The sequence below is a fragment of the Venturia canescens genome, chromosome 7 (assembly GCF_019457755.1).
Source record: "Venturia canescens isolate UGA chromosome 7, ASM1945775v1, whole genome shotgun sequence".
NCBI classification, from domain to species: Eukaryota; Metazoa; Arthropoda; class Insecta; order Hymenoptera; family Ichneumonidae; genus Venturia; species Venturia canescens.
Genome location: NC_057427.1, coordinates 480,848 through 505,451, shown reverse-complemented (window position 1 = coordinate 505,451; position 24,604 = coordinate 480,848). Strand labels below are relative to the sequence as shown.

At 37.4% G+C, this 24,604-nt stretch overlaps 4 protein-coding genes across 12 annotated transcripts; 1 reads left to right on the top strand and 3 right to left on the bottom strand.

Annotated features, from left to right (window-relative positions):
* Positions 1 to 794: 794 nt before the first annotated feature.
* Sirt7 (sirtuin 7) lies at positions 795 to 4,881 on the bottom strand. The gene is made up of 4 exons (XM_043424588.1): positions 4,123 to 4,881; positions 3,863 to 3,960; positions 3,446 to 3,661; positions 795 to 3,353 (listed from the first exon to the last, which is right to left on the bottom strand). The coding sequence occupies exons 1-4, from the start codon at positions 4,513 to 4,515 to the stop codon at positions 2,165 to 2,167; spliced, it is 1,896 nt and encodes a 631-aa protein (XP_043280523.1). The 5' UTR covers positions 4,516 to 4,881; the 3' UTR covers positions 795 to 2,164.
* A 1,213-nt stretch (positions 4,882 to 6,094) lies between these two features.
* On the bottom strand, positions 6,095 to 13,413 carry LOC122413912 (UNC93-like protein MFSD11). The gene is made up of 2 exons (XM_043424590.1): positions 13,022 to 13,413; positions 6,095 to 9,947 (listed from the first exon to the last, which is right to left on the bottom strand). Exons 1-2 carry the CDS (start codon positions 13,112 to 13,114, stop codon positions 8,655 to 8,657), a joined length of 1,386 nt encoding a protein of 461 aa, XP_043280525.1. The 5' UTR covers positions 13,115 to 13,413; the 3' UTR covers positions 6,095 to 8,654.
* A 975-nt stretch (positions 13,414 to 14,388) lies between these two features.
* On the top strand, positions 14,389 to 22,074 carry RhoGAP92B (Rho GTPase activating protein at 92B). 9 transcript variants are annotated; one of them, XM_043422871.1, is made up of 11 exons: positions 14,536 to 14,794; positions 15,095 to 15,398; positions 16,198 to 16,351; positions 16,442 to 16,730; positions 16,969 to 17,193; positions 17,330 to 17,627; positions 18,298 to 18,537; positions 18,738 to 18,848; positions 18,924 to 19,567; positions 19,701 to 19,981; positions 20,138 to 22,074. In XM_043422871.1, the coding sequence occupies exons 2-11, from the start codon at positions 15,346 to 15,348 to the stop codon at positions 20,573 to 20,575; spliced, it is 2,733 nt and encodes a 910-aa protein (XP_043278806.1). In that variant the 5' UTR covers positions 14,536 to 14,794; positions 15,095 to 15,345; the 3' UTR covers positions 20,576 to 22,074. The 9 variants fall into 9 exon arrangements, with proteins under 9 accessions (XP_043278800.1, XP_043278803.1, XP_043278806.1 ...); XM_043422870.1 differs by having other exon boundaries at positions 18,921 to 19,567; XM_043422872.1 differs by having other exon boundaries at positions 18,738 to 19,567; positions 20,138 to 20,185; positions 20,276 to 22,074.
* Positions 22,075 to 23,595: 1,521 nt separating this feature from the next.
* LOC122412896 (acyl-CoA-binding domain-containing protein 6) lies at positions 23,596 to 24,580 on the bottom strand. Its single transcript, XM_043422875.1, has one exon. The coding sequence runs from the start codon at positions 24,436 to 24,438 to the stop codon at positions 23,713 to 23,715; it is 726 nt and encodes a 241-aa protein (XP_043278810.1). The 5' UTR covers positions 24,439 to 24,580; the 3' UTR covers positions 23,596 to 23,712.
* Positions 24,581 to 24,604: the final 24 nt, after the last annotated feature.

Sequence of the window (24,604 nt, the reverse complement as noted above, 5' to 3'; positions counted from 1 at the left end):
ATTCAATTACATGTCAGCATTGTAACCGCAATTTCCAGTATTAGATGACAAATTGACCAATTTATTATTTTTGAGCCCTCGCAATCGGCACAACTCGTGAAATAACGCTATAATTCTTCGAAAAGTCATATATTTTGGCAAATTTATTGGATTTTTTTTATCAATTTGTAATAGACGTAAAATTGGCTCAACTTTGACCACAATTTATTACGAAAAAAAATGAAGTAATCTCATGGAATGGCGGATATATCATGAACTTACCTTATACGGGGGCAGCATCCGCGACGACGCAGCGACGAAAATATTCGATAATCTCTTATTGAAAAAAGATAGCAATTAGAAATGTAAAATTCACCAATTTTCTCTCACAAATTCTCTATGACGCGAAGAATGATCAAGAGATATTTTTTATCAAACAAACTGCTGGAGAATATGGTTCGAGAAAAATTCCATAGACCGCTTATCGTGTTTTCGATTTGATGAAATTTTTTTTATCACTTGAAAAATAAACTATCAAATATGTGGTGAGAGGAAAGGTTCATAAACAAAGTATTCGAGGTACAGTCATTACTGATGGCTCTTTTTTGCGTTGCGAGCAATTATTGGAGAACTCGTAATTAATTGTTCGGTTTAATTGTAAATCATTAAACCAGCATGAACGAAGTGAAACTTATGATTTCACTATCATTAAATCCATATAATGGTAATAATAATAATAATAATAATATGAATATCAGAGCATGGTTTAAACTCTGTCAATTTCGACACATGATTAATTCATGATGCACACGAGATTTCGAGGATAATGTTGATAATTTTTAATGACGTTTAATAAATATTCACACGTTGTGAAATGGTGTAGAGGAATCCTGTGACAGGATTCTCATATTATCGTAGTATTTTTCGAGCACTTGTTTCCTTCCTTATAAATAATGTAGTGCTTAAAAATCACTTTTCTATATTATTAAGCATATTATTATAGTGCTTCAAACAACTAGCGGAATTGTTACTGTCGATTTTTCTAAAACCCAACATAATTACAATATCATTTTTCTTCGCAAATCAATCGTTCATTCACGATAAACAAAAAAAGAAGAAAAAAAAATTTATTCTCCGTATAGTGAAACGACGATGATTGTTTTGATATTGCTGCAATTTGAGGTATGGAGCGAGCGCAATTTTGCGCCATCGAGGAACACGAAGATTTTTCATTTTCGTACTCAAGTCGTAATACTTGATACACGCTACAAAGTACAATACTATTATTTTCTCGTTTTTTTTTTACTAAATAGAGCAAGGTATAACGGTATTGCAATTAATTCAATGAGATTTTTCGATCATGGTTTTTTTTCTCCCCCGTCTTTAATACGTAGTACTCTTATGTTTATCGCACTATAAATAAATAATATTCGGTATAACGCTTACAAATAATATAACGATTCGGAAAAGTCGAATGCCCGAGCCCGGAGAGCCAAAATTGCTCGGTGCAAACAATCATAGTTTCGCTTTTATAATTTCCTTGCAAAATCATACAAACGAGAAGTATGGAATAAATTTTATCTCAAATGACTTTTCGCTTTTCAAATTTCTCATTTTTTTCTTTCATTTCAAAGGAAGTATATAACGTAAGTTGCTGCTCTGTGTATTGTGTCAAAGTTTAAAAAATAGACGATAGATTTTTGAAAGCTCTCTATTCCTTTTCAGTCGAAATTTATAATAAAAACCGCTGTCATTGATGAAAAATTAAAAGGCAACACTATCAGTTAATAAAAATGAATTGCCAGTGAAACTTTTGTTGTATTGTACCGTTTTAAGAATTCCCACTAAGTGGGAGAAAAAAAAATTGATATAATCAAGACCAAATAAAATCTAACGTTTTTTAAAATGAGTCTCGACGAGACGAAATGAGAGTAAAACTTTCAAATAAAGTTGTCTTACGTTATAAAATATAGTCAATGAGACTCGAGAATGAACGGAACGAGAAGTGATCACGCTTGTTGCAATGAATAAATAAAATCTGCAATTAAAAATCGAAAGACTTAAATAAATAAAGAAATAGAGAATGATAATGCATGGGGCGTTAAAAGGTTGTGAAAGACCGTACTTAACGCGTCAGTGTTGAGAAGACGAAATACGCAAGAGGAAAATGGGGTTTGAGTCGATGCTACCGTTTTTTTCGTAAACCTTTGCGGTAGCCTTTACCAAACCAGCCTGGATTTTTAGCGGTGGGTAAGGGAGTGGAAGAATCAAGGGTTTCTTGGATGTTTTCGAGACTGGTATCGCTCTCTTGATCGGTACCGAGAATTTCGGTAGAAACGGGATCGTCGCCGTTGCGTTGATAATACAAGCAAGTGAGAGAGCCTTCGTTCTCCATACAAAAAGTACACGCGGGTTTGGGGTTGGAAGATTCTTCCTCGTTGACACCGTTGGGAACTTGAACAAATGAAGGATAATAAAAGAGAGGAGTGAGGTGAGAATACATTAGCATGGGTGGGAAAGGAAGTCCCATGGACAAAAAGGGTAAAGCCGCGAAAATGGGCGCTTGGTAATTGCTCAGTGTTCCTGAAAGTGTGATCCCCTTAAAAGCTTCCTCTTTTTTAGCAACGACGACGTTATCCTCGGGATTCTCAACGCTCCCGACCTCTTCGATTTCCTTTGGAATCTTCGATATAGGTTCTTCGAGACAGGGTTGCGTCGTGGTCCCAATTTCGCTCGATTGTAACCTTATCGCGTGATAAAAAATAGGATCTTTCGAACGATCGTAAATTGGTATTTCGAGACCCAAATTCATCATAACTCGAGACATGACGTCGTCACAACGACCGTTTATCTTTAGCACGGCGTTCTCGTCCTTTGGCGTCCACTGAAGATTTATTATGTACAAGGGAGATCTCTTGTGCGCTGGCTTATCCATTTGCCATAACCATGGATATTTCTTCAATACTTTTAAACTCGAGCCAAGACACAATATCACATCGGCCTGTTTCGCAGCGCGACTCGCACCGTTCCAATTAATCGGCCATGGTAAATTTCCACGCTCACCAAAATGCACTATCGAGTCCTGCAACCCGGACTTACAATTGTGACACGTACGACCTGTGCTGTGAGAATATCTTCCAGTTTTCTCCGTCACGTCGAACAAACGCCAATATTCCCGCGATGGCTTGCACGAACGACACACCTCTACGTACATATTTCCATGAACCTCCGATATCAACGATCGTGGAATCCCACTTCGGAGGTGAAGACCGTCGCAATTTTGCGATACTATATGCTTTAGTACACGCGCTTTGTACAGAGCGTATAGCGCCATGTGGGTCACCGTTGGTTCGGCTTGACTCAAATCGTGGTTCCTGTACAAAATTATCACCTTTTTTTTATCTATTTTTATTTTTATCAACATAATCGCAATACTTTCAAGAGTTTTTCATAGAAATCTTCTTACCCAATGTCTTTTCCCTGTTGCATTCGTGTCCAAACACCGTTCGTACCCCTATAATCGGGAATCGAAGCAGCTGTACTTATTCCAGCTCCTGTGTATACCGTCAAGGAAGTAGCTCTGCTTATGGCACCTGCCAAACGCATGCATTTCTCTTCGAGAAGCTCCGGCGGATCTTCCACCTCCTCCAGTCTAGCTTTCACTCGGTCTCTTTTCTGCTGTCTAAAATCAAGGACGAGTATCGGTTAGTCGTGATATCTAATTTTGCTGACATAGACTTTTATTCGCCTAAGAATTAAAATATTTGTTGATATTTTTGATTCTCATTTGGTATTTTTTTTAAAACATAAAGATTAGCGCGGAGTTAAATAAAAAGTTCTTGCGTATATTCGAGTACATATGGAATTTGTTTGGGTCTCATACCTCAGATTCACTTCTTTGACAATGTCGCTACAAGAAGTCAAAATTTCAATTTCTTCAGGACTGCGAGAGTCCTCGGATTTTTGAAGGATAGCAGTGACCTAAAAATACATTTAAAAGTCTTTGTTTACATCGTTATATCGCAATGACAAAAATAATATCAATAAAATTTTAAGAATGAGAATTTGTAGGTTAGTTTGAATTTTGGAGGAAACTGTTTGAAATGCGAGGATAAATTGATAATTCATGTTTCGAGGTATTACCTTTTTCAAGGTAGCGACACGTTCGTCCTTGATAGTAAGGGGTTTAAGAGTGACGGTGCGTCGTCTTGACAGCAATCTTTCATTGCTCGCGGATTTTTCCATCTTTTGACGGTTCAACCAGAAAAACACGTATTTCTCAGGCTGATTAAATCTCCGAATTCCATGTATAAAAAAAAATTCGAAGCATCTGTCCGAAATCTTTTTCTTCAGCAAGTTACTTGAGTTGAAAAAAAATGCTAGTGCACACGCGTGGGAATATCGCGAATCGCGAATTATTGAAAAAAAAACAAAAGAAAACACCTTATTCACTTGTAAGATGCGTTCGAGGAACACGGAGAGTTGCAGTTGCAAGATGAGATCTTCGTGTTGGTTTTCTTGACGCGTGCATCCCATCAAGCAATCGCTCGCGACGACTTTCTGTCAATAATAAATGTTCCAACCGTTCAATCTCCCGAAATGATATTGACAATCGAAGCATCTCGATAGTATTTTTATATCGTTTTTTCCGGACACAACTCCTCACGACTATACTGCTGCGGGGGGCAACACGACACCGTGATTTAAAATACTTGGCAAAACGTTCTCTCTTTTGAATGCTTTTATCGATTTATCACCTCCCGCGAGACACCCCTCCGTAAGGAGAGACTAAAAATTTGTCCAATCTGTCGAAAAAATGGGATGGATTTGATATTGGGCGACCGGGTGCTCACGGATGCAGCACGAGAATCAACAATAAAATTGCAACGATTGAAGCATGCGTGTGAGTGCACGCGTACGCGTATGTGTATGAGGTAAAGATGGCAAAACTGCATGAGCGAAAAGCGCAGCTGAGAATACGACTCTTTACGCCATCTTGGGACATCAGTTGGAATTTTTATAGCCCAATTTCGTTTCTTATCGATCGAGCTTTTTGATTCAAGAATAAAAAAGTTTGTATTTATTTTGTAGTTTGTCACAATGAAGAGAATGTATGGGACCAAAATATTTATTTAATTATTGAAAACGAATCAATACTTTTCCTCAACACATTTCGTTCACATTATATGCGCGCGAGATATGAATCATTATAATTTTATTATTAACTTATTGAGAACTGCTGGTGTGTATACTGCGAGCAAACAATAATAACAATAACAGAGTGTCCGATTAATTAATTAATGAACGATGATCTTTGGTCAAGTTTTTTTTGACGGATTTTTTAGAAATTTTATTTCAGTATTTGCACGGTTATCTCTCGGGGATTCAACCTCTATCTATTTTTTGTATATATATATATACATATATCTACCTACTCGAGCTCGCGGCGGGAGCTCGACAATGCGTAAATCATATATACATATATCGCGATAATAGAAACACATTTTTCGTTTATGCGAGCTTGCGTTAACTGACAGGAAGCGGTCAATGTACAGTTGAACTCTAGATAATATATACTTTTATTTGAAATAATCGAGAATTAGAGCGATGGTGACAGTTCAGCCTATTCCAATAACACGATGAACGAACACTATTATCATTACATTCATACAGTAGGTTTTTCAGAGACTTGAAAACATATTTTTTCACCATCAAAAAGTAAATTCTGGTTTAATATATATGTTGTAATTGAGAGGAAAAAATTGCGAATCATTAAAAAAAAAAAAAAAAAAAAAAAAAACGTAGGAATTTTATTGAATCAGCAAAATGAAAAAAAAACTAGAAATACATAGTTATAAATTGAAAAACACTGAGATTGCTGCGTAAATGAAGTGATTTAGCAAAGTCTTATACATGCGAGATTCAGGCAAGATTTGTGTATACTTTCTATTCGTAGGAGCAGTTCGAAAGGCTCGCCTCTTATATATCCTCGTACGACAGCAAAGTAAATGGAATTCACGGAATGTCGTCCGGAGGTCTTTGTCCGTGGCATATTCGAAGGTCTTATTGGTAGGATAAAAATTCGACAAATCGAGGCAAGGAAAGGATCCGGTGCTTCTGTTTTTCTCGATCAATCCTTTATTATTGCATTTTCAAAGCATCATAAAATATGGCTCGACGTTATTATGTTTCACCATCGGTTGCATTATCCGCAGACAAACGGAAAATTGTACTCTCTACTTTTGATTGACCTTTATCCGAGCCCGCCCGTTTCCTTACTTTTTGCCTCACCATATGCACGAGCCTTTCGGGATCAAACGAAAAGTGTTAAAAATCCGAGCTTAATTCCGTATGACGAAGTTTTTCAATAACAAACGAATATTCCGGCTCACAGGCTCCGAGCATCGAAGCAGCAATGTCAAAACACTGAAGAAAGTTGAAGGTCAAATATGTCCAATAACAGACCTCACTTTCGCTGTTTTTCTCTCTTCTCATTTTCGGGCCAATTTTTACGTATTGAAGTAATATAAATTGTCGCTTTATTCGTACAGAGTATTTTTGGTTATAAATATACCACAATCGCCGTTACAAATATATTATAACCAATATTATTGTATTTATATTGCACAATTTCACCTAATTCAAGTTAAAAATACGTAAGTTATTCATCCAACGTGAAAAAAATATATATTTATTACAAAGTTTCAACGAGAAAACGATCAACGTTAAAATATCGAAAGCTTTCAACAGCAGCTCATGGAATGTGTATATTGATATTATTGTAGGTATACGTACATGAACAACGGGCTACAGATCTGATTTTTTTCTCTGTCCCGATGCCGATCGTTGATTTTCTTTGTCTTCGTTGAGCAAATATATAGTAGTATTTATTATATAACGTGTATTAACCATTTGTTATCATTACTCGACACGAGTGCGAACGTTCGTTTATAGGTAATATGCACGCACGGATACTCGACACCGCAGTCAGAAACGAGCGGTCAACTATATTATATATAATAAGGTACATCAATGTAAAGTTCGATGCACTGATTTTATAAATTGTTTGTATTGATTTGTATAAAAGTACTTTTTTCTAATCTGACGAATATTAATAACGATACACTCGCAAAAATCATAGAAATTGAAAATCATGGATTCACAAACTGTTCAATATTCTCCAAAAAGAATTTAATTTTTTTTTAATTGGCTTCGATAAATGTAAGAATTTAGCACTCGCATTTGGAGGAACGCAAAGCAATTTAGTAACATAACCTCAAATAAGCACGATTTCATTGTTTGCCGTTGGCGGCGTCCCGTAGTTCGTTCCTGTCTACATTAGATCCATCATTTCATACATGGATTTGAAAGTTTATAAGAACGACGTATGTAATACTACAGATTAAAGTTAGGTCAAGGCCAAATCCTTTCATTTATTTTTCTTCCATTCAAAATTGAATTACCTATAATTGTTTTTTTTTTTTCCATCTTTTGTTTGATGGATCATCGACGCAGAAGTGAAAACCTCTAAATCTCGAAAGGTCAAAGAAATATCAGATCACGTCAACTCGAATATATACAGCTAAATTAATGAAAGCTTACATACACGTATATATGTACATAATAATTAACAATAGATGTTGGCATTCGTTATCGCTATCAGTCCGTATAACAATCCTCTCATTCTCGTCGAATTGGATTTCTTGTTAGGTGTCCAATATCGAGAAAACTCATCGCACTTGACATGCTTAGATAATAAATTATAAATCGATATATCGTTGCTATAATTTCCTCATTTACAGAGATAAATCAATAAGAATAATAGGTTTTGGAACGTTCTCGACGTGTATCCATTTTCGTATCCTCTCATGCAGTGTGTCAATTTTTTTTTTAAGTTTTTTTTCTGCGAGATTTGTAGAAATGTAAAAATATACGGGTTCATATATATACATATACGTATTGAAATGTATTTTTAATCGAACAAATAAACAACATTTCATAAGGTAAAATAGCAGTTTGGATACTTTCACTATAGTATTTTTAATCCATTCTCGCATATTTATCTCCCGGAAAGTCCACTCTCTTCTCCCCCCCCCCCCCCCGCCGTTCACACACGCACACGCACACGCACACGCACTTTCTTCCTTTCGGTCAATCCCACATGTTTTTTTTTGTCTACGGAAAATACTGCGACTAGGAAGCCAACCTTATAGAATCCAATTTATGGATTTTTAGCTGTGGATTTAGAGCGACCGCCTATAATATTTATTGCGATTTTTTTGTTTCATGATTTCACCAAGTTTTGGCGAATTTATATCTAATGATCGGGGGGCTGGAATTTATTTGGCATTTCAGCGACTCGTGTCCCCCGTATATATTTATTAAATCCGCAGCTCCATATCTTCGAGCAAATTTTCAATTAAATAGAAAGGATGGAAGCGTTAGATTTTTCATAATAGGGCAAAACTGCTTGAAAATTTGATTTACGCAGCAACCGAAATTCGTTACGCGCGGTCGATAAACGGACTCTTGCCACTATAGCCAGTGTACGCAATTATTTATTGTCACAACAAGAAACAATTGAATCGTGTAGAGTGATCAAGAGTCCAAGAGAGACACGTGAAATTTTTTGGATTTTTTCACGTTTCTTGGACGTTTACAAGGGGATTTTAAGGTTAATCCTCAATGCTGACGCTATCGGTGATCGTAGGATCAATATCTTGGTTATGATTGATATTTTTGGACCTCTTGTGAGCGCGTTCGACGAAAAAAAAGGCCCCGGTGCCGAGGACAAGAGTGACAAAGAGTATAGACAATTGTCCATGAAGAGGAAGATAACCGCTGTAAACGAAGCTGAGCGCGGCCGCGACCGATTGGCAAAATTTGAAGAGAGCGAAGGCAGGAGCGCTCTCTTTGGGATAGAGAAGACCGAGTAACGAGTAAATTTGAGTGTTGAAAGAAGCGTCGCCAAAACCGAGGGTTATGCTACCGATCATCGCTAGAACGGGTGACGGATCGATATAACCAATTTGTGACGTTTCTTTGATCGGTACGACGTTCGGCAGATTCAAGAAGGTCGTTATATAAGCAAACAAACTGATTATAAATCCAATTCCGATGACAGGCCAACCGGAACAACCGCCTGCACGGGAGGCCAAAACACCGAAAAGAGTGCCGCCGACGACCTCCCCGACTCCGATACAAATGCCCGAAAGTCCGACGAGGCTCTTGCGATTGTCCCCCATCGCTACTGTAAAGCCAACGCTCGACGAGTACACGCCAGAAAAGAAGGTTAACGCCAATCCCGTGTATACAAAAGTCAACGACAATAACAACATTTGCGGAGTCAAGAAGAGCTTGAAAGCGTCGCGAAGAGCGTGCCACGCAGCGCGACAACTTCGTTCTCTACGAGGCTCCGGTATGGCCAATTCTTTGTCCGCGCTCGAAACGCCCTCTGCCTCACCGATCGACAACCTCGGTGGCGGCGCGCGCAACGTTCCGAGTATAATAGTTCCGCCCAATGCCAACCCGCTCAACACCCAAAATACTAATTTTCTCGTGCCCGCCTCTATTTTCGATTCGGTGAACATGAAGTAAACAAAGAGATTTCCCGTGAAAAAAGACGATTGGAATATCGCCCAAAACAAACTCGCGTTTCGCGACATGGTGTGGCTGTTACTGTTTTCCGTTAAATATTGACCGTGACCCGTCCATATTAACGCCGCACCGAAGCCAAGTATCGCCGACGCGGTGTACAACAGTTCCGTCGTCGGCACCAAAAAGCTTCCTATGAAAAATACGTAACAACAACAACCCGTGAATATCGCTACCCGAGGACCGCTCATCGATATAAACGATGGCGCTAGCCAATTGCACAACGCCAACGCTGAATATACTATTGCCAGACTCGTGAACCCGGTACCCACAAAACTCGGATCGTCCTCCGTGATGCTCTGCAATATCGTAACCTGCAAAATGAACATTCAACTTTATACTACTTTTATCACTCTCTTTCGCGCTTTCTACTATTTTTTTTTTTTTTTTTTTCAATTCCCCTATCATTATCGTTATATCATTGTATATTTAAACTTTTAACGACAATGCGGCGGGACAATCTCTTATTCATTGAAACTTTTAGTGCAAAGTGTCCGATTCGAACGTTTTCAAATTCGATTAAATATCAAATCATGCGAGGATCAAGGAAACGTCAAGTACACCGATCGGATATAATTATTCGTCCATGAAACTTGGAAGGTCGTAGCGAGTGATCGACGGTCATCATTATTGGCACTCATGGAATCTCGTTTGTTATCATCCCGGGATTAACCGAGGTGTATGATCCGCATAATCTGCGATACAATTTTTTTCCAAGACATCAGTACACGACTGATTGGTATTTGTTGCATCAGAGCTTTTTTAAACGCACGTGCTTCTCGTCGCTCATTTTTTTTCGCCGTTGAGCGCGCTTTCACTGTACTAGTGCCAAAAAACGCTCCTGCCTCTCTACCAGAAGGCAATGCCGAGAACGTTCTCTCACCCGAGACTCAATTATTCTCCCCGGCGCGTCTGGACATTAAATCAACGCGTGTATATTCGCGGCCAGTGTACGTTCACCAAATTCCCGGGTCATTTTCTTTTCTTTAAAATTATGAAAAAAATTTCGTATCGTTGATCAATTTTGACGAGCTCCCCAATCATTATCATGCGAGAAATCGGATCCTTTTTTTCCCAAATAACCGACCGATATTATTTGTTTGATTAATTCGAAAAATGTATATAATTTGTGATCGATCGAACGTTGATGAAATCAACCGAGTGAGACTGAAAGAAAAAAATTTTGGAAAATTCAAGGTTTCGATATTTACAGAGCTTTTTTCTATCGCGAGGGGATGACGATATAGGCGAGCCATTCTCCCGAAATTTCGCAACATCTCGAGAGCCACACCTCCTCCCCAGCTGTGGCAAATTTTGGCAAGATTGAGGGGAAAAAAAAACGTGGAAGAAACCGGCAACAGTGAATTTCAATAGCTCTTGGTGAACGAATGGTGTTTAATCGATGCGAACGATCGCACTTGTATCATTTTTATTTATTCTTATACGTATGTACGTAACGAGTCCAAAATAAATAGCGCCGCTTTGAGATAGCGGTCGATATGCGTATTTTTTTTTCTTCTTTAGTCGAGTTGTCCAATTGATTATTATTAACACGCCGGAGATTACGAAAACGATGAAATATATTTCGTGATATTAATTATTTGGTGTACAATTTATTTCAATTAAAAAATTATGTCAGTCTATAATTTATATGGCGAGAACGAAAAATAAAAAAAAAAAACGTTGTTTGTCTAATTTATATTTCAGATGATAATTATGGCGAAATTATTTTCGTTAGTTCTCTTAATTTATCCAGTAGACAGAAATAATATAAATATTTAATTATCACATAAATGGATAACAGCACTATTCGTTTTTGAATTGACTTTCAACTGTGCCTCGGTACGGATCGTTCACGCTTTTTGATGATTCGTCTATTCGGAAACGAATAAAATAATAATATCCTTCAGCAGTTTTGATTACGATGAAATTTCTTTTAGATGAGCGATTCGATAACATTCGCACAGAATTCGCTTTTTTTTTTTTTATCGTATCTTATGCAATGTTTCTCGACCTTATTGATTGTTCGATATTTTGCAATCGACCTAGTTTATTCGTCATTTTTTTTTCACTCACAAACGATCATTCGATAAAACGTGCATTTGTATGATCGCAGTATGGAAGAGCGTTGAAATTGAGAGGGGCAGGGAGAAAAATAGATTCACTGCACGATTGCTTATTAATTTTTGTTTCCATGATAAAATATTATTTTAAATCATTCATCAAAGAGTTCTCGAATAATGTCATCAACATTAAAGTCAGTAAACTCGTAGAGATGCCAGTTGAAAGTTGCTCGGAGCAGGAAATTTATAGAGATGACATTTCATTAAATTATATAAAACGATTCCGGCATTTTAATCCGGTCTTGAGACTTTTTTTTTTTGTCACCGGTTTCAAACCGACCAGTTTCAGGAATTTGGTGTTTCGGCGCTTTTTTTTTTTTCAAGCAGTCCAACTTTGAAAATTTTTACTGAAATAATAGTATAACAACTGAACATTTATTCAGATGAAAAATACTTTTTACTGTTTATCAATTGAGAACGTTCGAGCGATCAAAAAATGTTTTGTCAATACCGAGAAATCGAAAAAATGTTAAATTTGTTAAAAACGTTTGTTTCCATTACGAGTGTGGAGTTTGTAAAGACGATTGAGGCCTTCCGCAGGTTATCATGCACGAGTTTTATTATCGGTATATTGTCATTGAATGAGTTATTACGGAATGCGAATGTGTAACAATTTTTTGGGAGGTTGGAAAAAAAAATCTTTGTGTACAACGATATCGAGAGTTCAAAACTTATCGGTAAATTCTTAAAAGTTTGATAGCACGTTATTATTTGATATTCTTGCGATTAGTTTTAATGAGTCGATCAAATGTGACGTGCCCGCCGCCTAATTAAAAAATGAATGCTCATCATTTCATCGTACTTGTTTCGACTCATTTTGCTGAATTTTGTAGAGACAAACGGCAGCAAGATCAGAGATTTTCTTCCGTAAATATTCATATTATTTCTTCATTTTTTTTGAGTCTTGTAAAACCGTTCTCACGAATTTTATTGAAATTTATATTATCACTCATTTTTGGGATATTCTCAAATAAATAAAAAATGTATGATATTCTTTTGTCTTTAAAACTCAAGCAGGCATGGCATGTTGAAAAATCAAGGCCCACGCTGCCGTAGGTCGAGTATTGTAGGGAAAGAAAAAGCGACAAGTATATATATCCCAGCATATATGTATATATAATAAAAAGGGGCTCGTCCCTCGACGAATAACAGCTGAGAGTGGGAATACGTCAGGCGGCTGAACTATCAGTGGAACGCGGAAGAGACGAGCGAAAAAAAAACAAAAGAAAAAAACTACGAGGACAAAAACATTGTGAAATTCTTACCTCGATATTGCCCATGGTTTGGAAAGCGGTGAACACAAGCATGAAGCCAAAACTTAGTGTTATCACATTTAAAAATGCTCTATCGATCGCCATTTTGTTTAAATTACAGTTAAATATTGCACGTTTTTCTTTAGAAATTTACTACTCTTTTTTTTCAATTTTTAGTTGTTCTTTTTTCTTTTGAGTTTCGTTATTCTTCCGACTTGGGGTGAAATACGTATCTCGGGATGGGTTGTTGTTAGCGCCGCTATCCGCATCCGAGTGACGTGGTTTCCCTTATTTTGAAAGGTGCTTGACTGCTCGGCTACACGCGAGTAGCAATATACGATATAATACGAAAACCCGTCGTATTTTGCTACAGTTTGCTTTTGTACGCTCAACAGCAGTAGGCAGTAGCATCATATACCGCTCGCACTACACACGTACAAATCTGTTTAGGTATGGAATCAGCGCCACGAAAAACGTGCGAACTAATCGCGCTATTTGAACATCGCGCGGGTTATATGAATTTCATTCCTGTTCCAAATCGTGTGATACATTTTTACTTCCAAAATCCAAACTACTTTTTTTCAATCAATATTTTAGAAACGCTTGCTCGTTGATTTTCTCAGATTATCCCAAGTCGTTCTAGCTGTATATTCTAAATGGTCTAAGTAAAAAATAACTTACTTACATATAAAACAAAGTTGAAAACTCGACAGTCCAAAATTTATTATTATATTATTTTATAATTTATAAAAATCATTCATAAGGTCACGGCGACGAAACCATAAGCAAATGAATAACAATTTTGAATTTTTTTTTTAATTAAAAATGGGTTTTTTGGGTTTGGATAACGTCAACTATATATGGTAATGACAAATACAAAAATTGAAATAATTAGCCAAGAATTCGTTCGAAAAAAAAAGGAACCGCGCGGTTGACTCTATGCTTTTTTTTCTTCGAATAATACAATTTTTTTATAATTATAAAATTCGCAACCCGTAAACGGCCACAGCTTGATCAGAATTCGGTAATTATAGAATATATATTGTATATAATTACTTAATTAAATTTGAATAAAATCCGTTGACATACAAATTGATTTTTTTTTATTTGATTATTTTATTGTTAATGAACGGGAATCCGACAAACTTTTTATTTATAAAAGTTATAACCGACAAACGGTTGTGTTTCGATTAGGTGTTTGGAAATTTGTGATATCTCAAAATAAAAAAAAATCAATTGGCACTATAAAGAGAGCCGGAAATTCAATAACAGTCGACCAAGCTCACGGAGGTCTCTCGCTATCGACAAGAAACGACGACGACATTTCGACTCGTCGTCGGACGCATGACGCATGGAGTCGCGGATGACGACGCGTCGGACCCGTCGGACGGAGAAGCGCAGCAGCAGAGAGAGAGAGAGAGAGAGAGAGAGTACGTTTCTTCTCAAGGGGTCTGAAGACTGCCGCGTAAAAACGCGTCAAAGTGTAAAAGGGTGTGAGTCGTGTGCATAACATTGGTAAAAGACACGATAGCAAAGAATACTTATTATACTGGTCTCTGTATCAACGGGAAAAACGACGTCATGTCAGTTGACTCTGATTCGGTTTTGAGCGAGCGTGTGCACACAGGCCAATGTCGCCGGCTGTGATTTATTTTCTCTTTTCTTCGTCGTTTTGACACGTAGCTTCATATCGTGATATTGAAAAAAGTTTTTTATTTGATTTTTTGATAATCTGTATATCCTTGGAATCAAGAAGAAAAACAAGATTGGGCGAAAATCGCATGAGTGCGTAGCGCCGTATTTATGCGAAAGGGCAAAAGCAAGAGAGTGAGTGAGTGAGTGAGTGAGTGAGTGAGTGAGAGAGAGAGCGAGCGAATGTTTGTCGATAAAAATAGATTGACTTATCGTTGAATTCTCCCGATGTGAGATTGTGGTGGTTAGTCAATGTAAATCTATCTCTCTCCGTTGCGCTTTTCTCCGTTTTAAGTATGAGATCACGTCGCGAGAATTATGACGGATTTTTAATTCTCACCTAGATTCTTTTCATATACCCATACATTTTATCATTTTTTTTTAACCTTTCAGAGATTTTTCAAAACTTTGCCAAGTGCCAAGTGCTAAGTGTATCCGACAGAGCGCGAGCGAGACAGAAGAGAGAAATGATTGTCTCGATTATACGAGTTTACGCGATCACAGTGGACAATTGAGTGAACACAGTGTTTCTTTATGATTCCTTTTTCATTTCTCTTTTGTTTTGTTTCTACAATCTCGAATTCCATTGAAAAGACGACTGGCCGGTCATTGTGACCGTGTAGAAAAGAAGGAACAGCTCAGCCATGAAGAAGGGCTTTTTTAGGGTGAAACAGCTCGCCGATCAAACTTTCTCCAGGTAAAATCGTCATAATTATCTACAACGAATCGTCTATGAGCTTCGATCTCCGATAACGGAATGTGTCAATCACGAATTTTAACGATTGAAACAAAACCCGTCGTGGCTTCAACATTTTTGTGATATTAAATTACTACTTAGGAAAATGAGGGGCTTTCAAAAAATTCTTATAAGAACAAAAAAACGTTTCTGACTCGTTCTATTCTCGTAGCTCTATATTATTTTTGGCCTATTTCCTATCTTTGGCCCAGGAACTTTGATCACGGAGCAAAATACAACAAACTAAATATTCAGTATTGGACAAAAAAAAGATCAAAATAAGATAGAGGCCTATTAATTTGACAATTTGTTTCATACTTATTTTAGAAACAATTTGTGTACAATTTCGTACTTTTTTTTTTTGACAAGTATTTACCATATTTCTTATCTGACTGGGAAAAGTGTTCAGAGGTCATTTGTAGCTTTCGGTAATCTTCCTAGAGTCAACAATGAATGAATCATATGAGATAAAACAAAATAATCAATCGAGTTTTTAATTAAGTCACTGTTTATGATTTCGTTCCAACAGCTATTTTCATTAAAGCGAGAATGAAACAAAAGCAATTTTTCCATGAATAATTTTATTTATAATCTTTTGTTAAAACAAGTCTCATTTTTCTTGAAATAAAATATTTATTGACATTCCATCTTATAAAAAATTCAATTTTTCTGTTAAGTATTTTTTGAGGCAATGATTTATTTTGAGGTTCCACACATTTGAGGACAATGCTTCAAATTCTATTTCAAAATAATTTTTCAGAGCTGGAAAAACTGAAGTATTGACAGATGATTTGCAAGCTGCGGACAAACATGTAGAGCAGATCAAATCAGCATTGACCGGTTTAAGCAAACGCCTTGGCACGCCTCAAACTCTTACCACAATCCAGGATCCGGCCTACAAAGATAAACGATTGGTGGGCAATTTTCTCCAAATTTTTTATTACATTCGTAAATAAGTCTGAATGAAAATACTCAATTGAACTTCCCCAATTGTTTGTCCCAAGAAAAAATGTCCCGAATTCATACTTGGACAAACCATGCTGGAGAACGTGTCGGAGGACGGTTTATTGAGTTTTGCTTTAAATGAATGCGGCAGAGCTCAAATTGCTCTGGCAAACGAAACGGTAGATCACGAGGCAAAAGTTGAACAGTATGTTGCCGCACCTCTGCATCTCATACTTGAAACCGCTGTGCCAAATATTGTTAAACACAAGAGAAATCTTGCTCGTCTTACTTTGGATATGGATAGCGCTAGAACGCGCTATCAACAAGCTAACAAACACAGCGGAGGAGGTAAAAGAATTTTCTATAAATATTTCGGAAATCGAGAAACAGTAAATACTGGCAATAAATTCACACTTGTGATGATGAAACCAGAATCCAACAATCCGGAGACTCGAACATTTTTCCAATCAACAGAGCATTATTATTATCTAGTATTTAACCCCTATAAATGTTTGTATTCGAAATCGTATATAGTCAGTTTCATATAAATTTTTTTTATACTTACGATTTCCATGTAATATTGTAGGTACAGGGGCTACGAAAGTAGACAGTTTGCGAGAAGAGCTTGAAGAAGCAGAAGCGAGAGTCGAACAATGTCGGGATCAACTTGCAGCAGAAATGTTTCAGTTGATGTCGCGAGAAACGGAATTGGCTCAAACGATAATTCAATATGTGAAATTGCAACGTGCGTATCACGAAAGTGCCTTACACTGTTTGGCGGATCTTATACCAGGACTCGAAAGCTATATCAGTAAGATTTCTACCAAACAATATAATTAGAAATATTTTAAATCGTAGAAAGTCGATCTCTGCAACAAAATTTAATTGGAACGGATATTTTGTTGCCCTATAAATTGTGGCTTACAATTCATTCGAACCGATTTTAGATGACAACGAGATGAAACCCGTTTACGGTTATCCTCTCGAAGAACATCTACGAGTGACGAATCGGAAAATAGCATTGCCAATACAATTGTGCGTTTCGGCGCTTCTCAGACTTGGAATGGAGGAAGAAGGGCTTTTCAGGATAGCTGGAGGTGCTTCAAAATTGCGTCGGATAAAGCTCAGCCTCGATGCGTGTTGTTTGACTCTTCCTACCGCCCTCGAATACAAGGATCCGCACGTGGTCGCTGGTGCTCTTAAATCTTACCTCCGAGAATTGCCCGAACCTCTGCTCACTTACAAGTAAGCGAATCATTTTGGGGGAAACAGAAAACATGTTTTTTTTTTTTTTTTTTAATATTTTTACGAGTTATTTTCGTGCTTTTTGCCTATGTTGAAACGATCAATGAACATTTCGAGCACAATATTGCAAACAACATATGGCTGTAAGAAGCGAAAAAACTGGAACGTAAATCCGCGCAGAAACAAATAGATAAGTGGAAAGTCAGCTCTATTGCGGTACCGCACGATAAAGTGCTGGGTCGACGAGAGTACTTGTAAGTACGAGTCAACGTCCGAATTGATTTGACCTCGGGTCCCTTCCACTTACTCTCACCAACCTCCGGGCATTTATATATAAATATAAATATACACGTTTGGATACACGAACACACGATTCAAGATTACTCATAGTAATATGCTTAATGTGATAATAATGCAATCTCATCGACCGATCAAAACTCATTCGTTCGGTATAATAAAAAGATGTTGAAAAGTTGTGCCACCTTGAATTCAAGTTCCAATAGAGGATTTTTTTTTTTATTTTCAGACGTAATATAAATATCATTTCCAATGAATCTGCAGAGTTCAACGAATACCTTGACGTGGGAATAAAGATCCGATAAAATTTATGTTTGCGTATAATAAAAAATGCAGGTTGAGAAATTAAATGTTATTTTTTCTTTTTTCGCAGATTATATCCTGAGTGGATGGCAGCGTCGAAAATAACTCAAATTGAGTCGAGGCTACGTGCTTTATGGGAGGTGCTACACAAATTGCCGCCAGCCAATTTGGAAAACTTGAGGTTCCTAATTAAATTTCTAGCTGTCCTAACGAAGAATCAAGATGTCAATAAAATGTCGCCCCAAAACATCGCGATTGTTATTGCCCCGAATCTTATCTGGAGCCCTCAGGAAGACTCGAATACTATGGTGTAAGTCATTGAGTTATCATATTGTAACATGTTGTTTTTGTCTTTATCCATTTACAATGGAATGCGGATTTTCAAATGTTGGTTATTCAGCAGAAATATAAACTGGCAGTTCTTTCGACGTGTGCTGAACACTTAAAAATTAAATGAGAAGCGTGAGCTCCTCGGGTCAAAATACATGGTGAGATATTTTGATTTTACAGGATGAACATGAGTACGGCAAACAACTCTAGTCTAATCGTCGATCAGCTGGTGACTTACGCGGATTGGTTTTTTCCCGGTGACATAGATTTCGATCGGGATTTGGATTATAGGTATCGTATTGGGATCCAGAATGGGAATGACGAACAAATGATTGTGGGTATGAGACGTTGCGTTTCTAACAGTAGTTTAAGCGATCACGGCGAAAGTCCACCGCAGGGAAGTCCAAAACCAGCTACGAGAAGAAAAAATAAACCAGCACCGACGCCACCGAGTGGTACACCGGACAAAAACGAGAGAAGGAATGAGGAAAAGCCGCCAACTGCGCCGGACAAACCACCGCGCCCTTTGACAACATCGACTTTGAACCGGCACACTTACAAGTCTCAAAAGCACGAAGTCAACGCCGAGTTAATAAATATTCAATCGGAGTTGCATTCGGAAAAATCAGCAGAAAAATTAGAACGCGACCTTAAGGCTTCAACAGTGGAAGCTCCAACGAAAAACGATATTTCAACGAGCGAAGAAAATGAAACCAATTTTGAAACGCCCATTCAAATAAATCAAGAACCACAGAAATTCGATAACGAGTCTGATAAAAATACCCGTAATCTTGATACGACGATGGCTCCCATAGGGTTCGAGGCCCTTGATTCACGAGGCAATCTAACCAATTCCCATTTCAAGAACAATCCTGATATCGAACAATCTGCTGAAAATTCGATAATCAAACCAAAACCTGTTCCGGCTGAAAAACCCTCCACTTTGGAGAGGAGAAGAAAGCCTGTTGCCGCGCCTAGAAACTTGACTAACTCGACACACCAATATTCTGGTAAGAAATTTGGTTGTTTCGTTCGTACGTGAAATAATCATTACTCGAGACATTCAGTAAAGATGACTTTTATATATTTGTTATTAGCAATGTTGCTGATCTGTTGATTTAATAAATGTTAAAATTGCTGCAGAAGAAGGAGTAGAGTTACGAAACAAAAGCGAGGGAACGAGTGCGAGTTCAGGAAGTGCAAACGTGAAACCGGCGATCCCAGAAAGACCAGCCTCATTGGTTCGTCCATGTAGTCTCGTAAGAACGCAGCAACAGCAGCAGCAGCAGCAGCAACAACAACAACAACAACAACAACAACAACAACAACAACAACAACAACAACAACAACAACTACTACTACAACAACAACAGCAGCCTTCCACGAGACACAGTAACGATGTAAACTTAGATATCGATTCCGGGGTAAGTTGGACCCGCCCTTTGCATAAAAATATTACGCCATAAATATTTCCAGCATGTAAATAAATCATGAGAATGAAAAAATCAAAGCGTAAAGCAAACACAAAATAAATTGAATAAAAATTGACAAATAATAATACTGAGATGCCCGATGCGCAGCCTCTAACCTTGGAGAGGGCTCACGTTTATTCGGTCGACAAACAACAGGTCAGTATAATACAAGTGCGCGGAACGAAAACTGCTTTCAACCCGTCGTTTGAGAGCAATGGAAACGGCACGGCTTCTTCGAACTTGCAGAGAAGTCCGAGTGTTGGCAGTCGTCCCACTTCGATGATGTCAGTCTCGAACGAACGTCCTGGTAAACCACCGAGACCCGACATGCCTGAAAACGCCAAGGTTCACGCAAGAACACGCTCGGAGGGCAATATCATCGACGTTCAAACCCAAACGGATACGGTCATCGTTCAAAAGTCACCGCAGCATCAAACGCCTGCTTCACCGCGTATCGTTCAAAGACCACCTCGACCGCAGCCACCACCACCACCGCCGCCGACAGGGGGACGTACAAAAAGCGATCACGAAAGCACGAATCTTTGAGTTCTTTCGTCAATTACTCAAATTTTCACTCATTTTATTTCGATTTAAAAAGAAAATGAGCAAATTAACGAACAAACTGTCCTTTTACAAGTCAAAGAAAAGGCAAGCTACTACAGGAGTAATGTGACAATCGAACAACTTGATTTTTCAATCCTGCCAATTTTTTTCGGTATGCCTTGGAATTAATAAGCGATACATTTTATTTTCCGTTTTTATCCATTTTCTCTTTTACTCTTTATTTCATTTCATTCGGAAGACAATGCTGATTGGTCTTCTAAAATTTTCGTATATTTCATATATTATAAATATATGAAATTAGAAACGAGAGAAAGGATTTTGTCCGCTCTCCTCTCGCTTACCTTCGTCTTTGGCATTTTTTTTTTTTTTTTTACACGGCGCAGCTATTTTTTTAAATACCGATTATGCGAATGTGAGCATACGAAAGTAAGCAGAGTTTTCTTGTAAAAATAAGATGATAAAAAATTGCCCTACGATCTCCGTTTTAATGATAACAAAAAAGAAAAAAAAACAAAACGCAACTCGATTTAGCGCACAATTCAAATGGAATAATAATTCTTTTCCGAAGTCACGACATTGTGCTGCCTTTTCATTTATAGCCAGTCACGATTATAATTATTTTTCTTTTTTGTATTTCGAAGTTACGTAATTCGGAGATTACGCAATGGCAAATGTGATATTCAGCGAGAAAATCGTTGCAGGGTGAAACAAAATTTTTCAAAGTAAAACAAGTGTAAAATTATGGCGTTTGAACAACGCGAGACTGGAACTCGTTATTGACACGTTTACAAATGGCTCATAATTTACATGACGAAGATTGAAATGAAGAGGAAACCAATTAATGGACAAATGAATCGATATTGTTTTCTTATATTTCGAAAAACATAAAATTTAATACTTTGCATTACAATTATTTTAGTGCTGATCGTGTGTAGTGATTCCGCAAACGAAAAACCAAAAGAAAAAAAATACAATTCAATCATTTTCCCGAAGGCTATGAGTATTCACGAAAATTTTTGAATGATTTTTTTTTTCAAACAAAATTAAATATTCACAAATAAGCATTTTTATACGGCCGTTACGTGTCAGTTTTTTATTTCTTTTTTTTTTTTTTTTTTAATGAAGTATAATGTCGTTCTGTGGAAAATGCTAGGTTTCAAAAACGAATCTAGATTATCGTTATTCCAAATTTTTATTTTTGCATTGAAAACGCCACGTTTCTCGATTTTTATGTGCTTGAATTTTCCAATGAGCGATTTGTTAACGTCCGCGCGCGCGCGCGCGCGCGCGTGTGTGTGTGTGTGTGTGTGTGTGTGTACGTGCATGCGTGGAAAGAACGATGAAAAAAGAATTGATAAAAACAAAGCAAGTGTACGTCTACGTGAAGAACACGCATTTACCTAAGGAAAGACTTAGGGCTGTGAGTACATTGGAGTATTAGAGGATTTATTTGTACATAAATAAAAAGTTTCTTTACTGAATTGAAGAGATAATTTGTGAAATCATATTTGTTTTCAGTTATACATATATGGATAGATCCATTGGATTTCGCCCAATTTCTCGGGAGGGGTCTTTCGACTTCGCTCAAACTTGAGTACTTTGAAGTACCTTAAAAACTATCCCCATATACCAAATTTCAACTCTCCAAGTGCTCAAGGTCACGAGAACGAGCCTTATAAATATTAAAAAATAACCATTATTTACCTCTTTTTAAGATGATGATGGTTCACAAAAACTTTACGATCAAGTCAAATAATACTGGTTCCATTTCCTTTAGTATACCATCTAGATTATAGAAGAATGTGGTCCAGTCGTCCAGATCAATGAGAAATAGGTTTTTATCGCAGTTTGGGTGTGCGTGTGAAGGAAGCCATGTTACTTGAAGAATGTTTTAAACCTGACATCACCAGCATGAATGCTGTAAAAAACTAGAGACAAGTACATTTATGTTTTTTGAGCAGTCACCTGTAAAATCATGGAAATGAATAGTTGTAAGACTTTTCATTCAAGAAAGAAAACGTTTTCAAATAAATACAAAAGTTGCCAAGTACATCGGATTACGAACATGATTATGATTCCATTTTTCAAAAAATGTACTGCTGTTTATATGGTAAATATATGTTCGATTCTATACAACTGTACTGAAAACTTCGTAAAGCAGCCTTAAAAAAAAAAAATAGAAATACTGCATCATACATTTTTCAATGTCAAAGCACTCGGAGTTGTGTGATCTTCAGCAGGCTGTAAACAGTGATGGAAGTTCGAGCCAAGAAATTCCTCGAAGCGGGTCGTTCTAGATAAAAAAAAACTACTCTCACCTAAATTTTTGTGAACATCGGAGTTGATAGAAATTCGTGGTGCACGGTCAAAGTTAGCGATTTTTCGTAAAATTTCGAAAAAGACCAACTTTGGAATGATATCTCTCTAGGCTTCTTCACGCAATCCAAATTTTCGGCATAACTCGCTTGGAAGGTATAAAAAACGAAAAAAAATGAGCCGTATTAGAAGTCAATTAAGCTAGAAAGAAGCCTGTAGCATCAATTTGAAAATGGACATTTTATGGAAATTTTTAATTCATTTAGCGTGATCCCAATGAAAGGCCTCTTGATCTGGACGACTGGACCACATTTTTCTATAATCTAGATGGTATACTAAAGGAAATGGAACCAGTATATTATTTGACTTGAACGTAAAGTTTTTGTGAACCATCATTTTAAAAAGAGGCAAAAAATGGTCATTTTTTGATATTTATAAGGCTCGTTCTTGTGACCTTGAGCACTTAGAGAGTTGAAATTTGGTATTTGGGGATAGTTTTTAAGGTACTTCAAAGTACCCAAGTTTGAGCAAAATTAAAAGACCCCTTTCGAGAAATTGGGCGAAATCCAATGGATCTAGTCATATATATATATGTATATATATTTACAGATGATTCGTTTGTTTCTCTTTTAATTAACATGAATGATTCATCACAACTGGAGTGACAGTAAACGGGTAATCGAGAATATAGTTCAACGTCTTTTATTAATGGTACAAGATACAAGCGTGACAAAGTATTTATTAACTATATTAGTTTGTATTGTTCATTTTCATAGGTTACAGAATTGTAGGAAATTGTAGTCTCAAGACATCTCTACAATAAGCTGCAACGCTTTCCCTTCGGAAGCAACATCCTTTGGTGTCAAACCATCATTATCCTGGAGTGATTTAGCTCCCAATGATAATAAATATTGAACGACTTCGACGTGGGCGCAAGAAGCTGCGTAATGTAGAGCAGTCTGTCCGTTGAGATCTTGAGCGTTCAAGTCAGCGCCGGCTTCAACGAGGCGTTTCAAAGTTCCAACCTGGCCTCGATCAGCGGCCCAATGAATCGGCATCATTCCATTCTCGTCGGAATCATTCAAGCCTGAGCTATTGATAGAAAGGGCCTCAAAAACTTTGTCCTCATTGCCATCCTTGACCCAATCGAGAAGAGTCTTGTCCGAGTCTTCGAGTTCCTCGTCCATATTTGGCATCGTACTAACTGCGACCCAAGATCTCGTTCCTGCTTTTGAATTTTGCTCCCAGGTAGGATCGAGTTTACCAACAGCTCGGACGTAATTTTCCATTGCAGTTTCTTTGCTCATTTCACCCAAATTCTTCCAAGCTTCCCACTTGTGCTTCGCTTGAGTTTGATACCAATTTGGACGTGGTGTATCGCATTTTCCGACAGTTGCTTGCTTGTACAGACCGTAAAATCCCAATAACTGACCCGTGTCCAATTCGGCAACGAGAGTTTGAAGATGATTCGATGCTCTGGAAAAAGTTTCCTCCAGTTCGCTAGTTTCGTTCATCTCTGAATTATCCATTTCCTATTTGATCGCAAATTTTTCCGAATGCGCTACGTTTCTACGGTTTATTTAGTTTTCGAAATACACTACTTGTCGATTGCTAGATCAATTTTATATCAACGCGATGAGAAATATTTTTTTCACTGGATATTTTTATTTATTGGAGACTTTCACTATAATCGGT

What these genes read in the sequence shown, in the direction of transcription:
- Sirt7 (XM_043424588.1), bottom strand. Translation starts at nt 4,515, where the DNA reads ATGGGATGCACGCGTCAAGAAAACCAACACGAAGATCTCATCTTGCAA. An exon ending in GTGTCGCTACCTTGAAAAAG is followed by an intron (nt 3,961 to 4,122) that starts GTAATACCTCGA and finishes ATGTATTTTTAG; the next exon opens with GTCACTGCTATCCTTCAAAA. An exon ending in CAACAGGGAAAAGACATTGG is followed by an intron (nt 3,354 to 3,445) that starts GTAAGAAGATTT and finishes AATTTTGTACAG; the next exon opens with GAACCACGATTTGAGTCAAG.
- LOC122413912 (XM_043424590.1), bottom strand. Translation starts at nt 13,114, where the DNA reads ATGGCGATCGATAGAGCATTTTTAAATGTGATAACACTAAGTTTTGGC. An exon ending in AAACCATGGGCAATATCGAG is followed by an intron (nt 9,948 to 13,021) that starts GTAAGAATTTCA and finishes TTCATTTTGCAG; the next exon opens with GTTACGATATTGCAGAGCAT.
- RhoGAP92B (XM_043422865.1), top strand. Translation starts at nt 15,346, where the DNA reads ATGAAGAAGGGCTTTTTTAGGGTGAAACAGCTCGCCGATCAAACTTTC. An exon ending in GAAGACTCGAATACTATGGT is followed by an intron (nt 18,538 to 18,737) that starts GTAAGTCATTGA and finishes TTGATTTTACAG; the next exon opens with GATGAACATGAGTACGGCAA. An exon ending in ACTTAGATATCGATTCCGGG is followed by an intron (nt 19,982 to 20,137) that starts GTAAGTTGGACC and finishes CCCGATGCGCAG; the next exon opens with CCTCTAACCTTGGAGAGGGC.
- LOC122412896 (XM_043422875.1), bottom strand. Translation starts at nt 24,438, where the DNA reads ATGGATAATTCAGAGATGAACGAAACTAGCGAACTGGAGGAAACTTTT.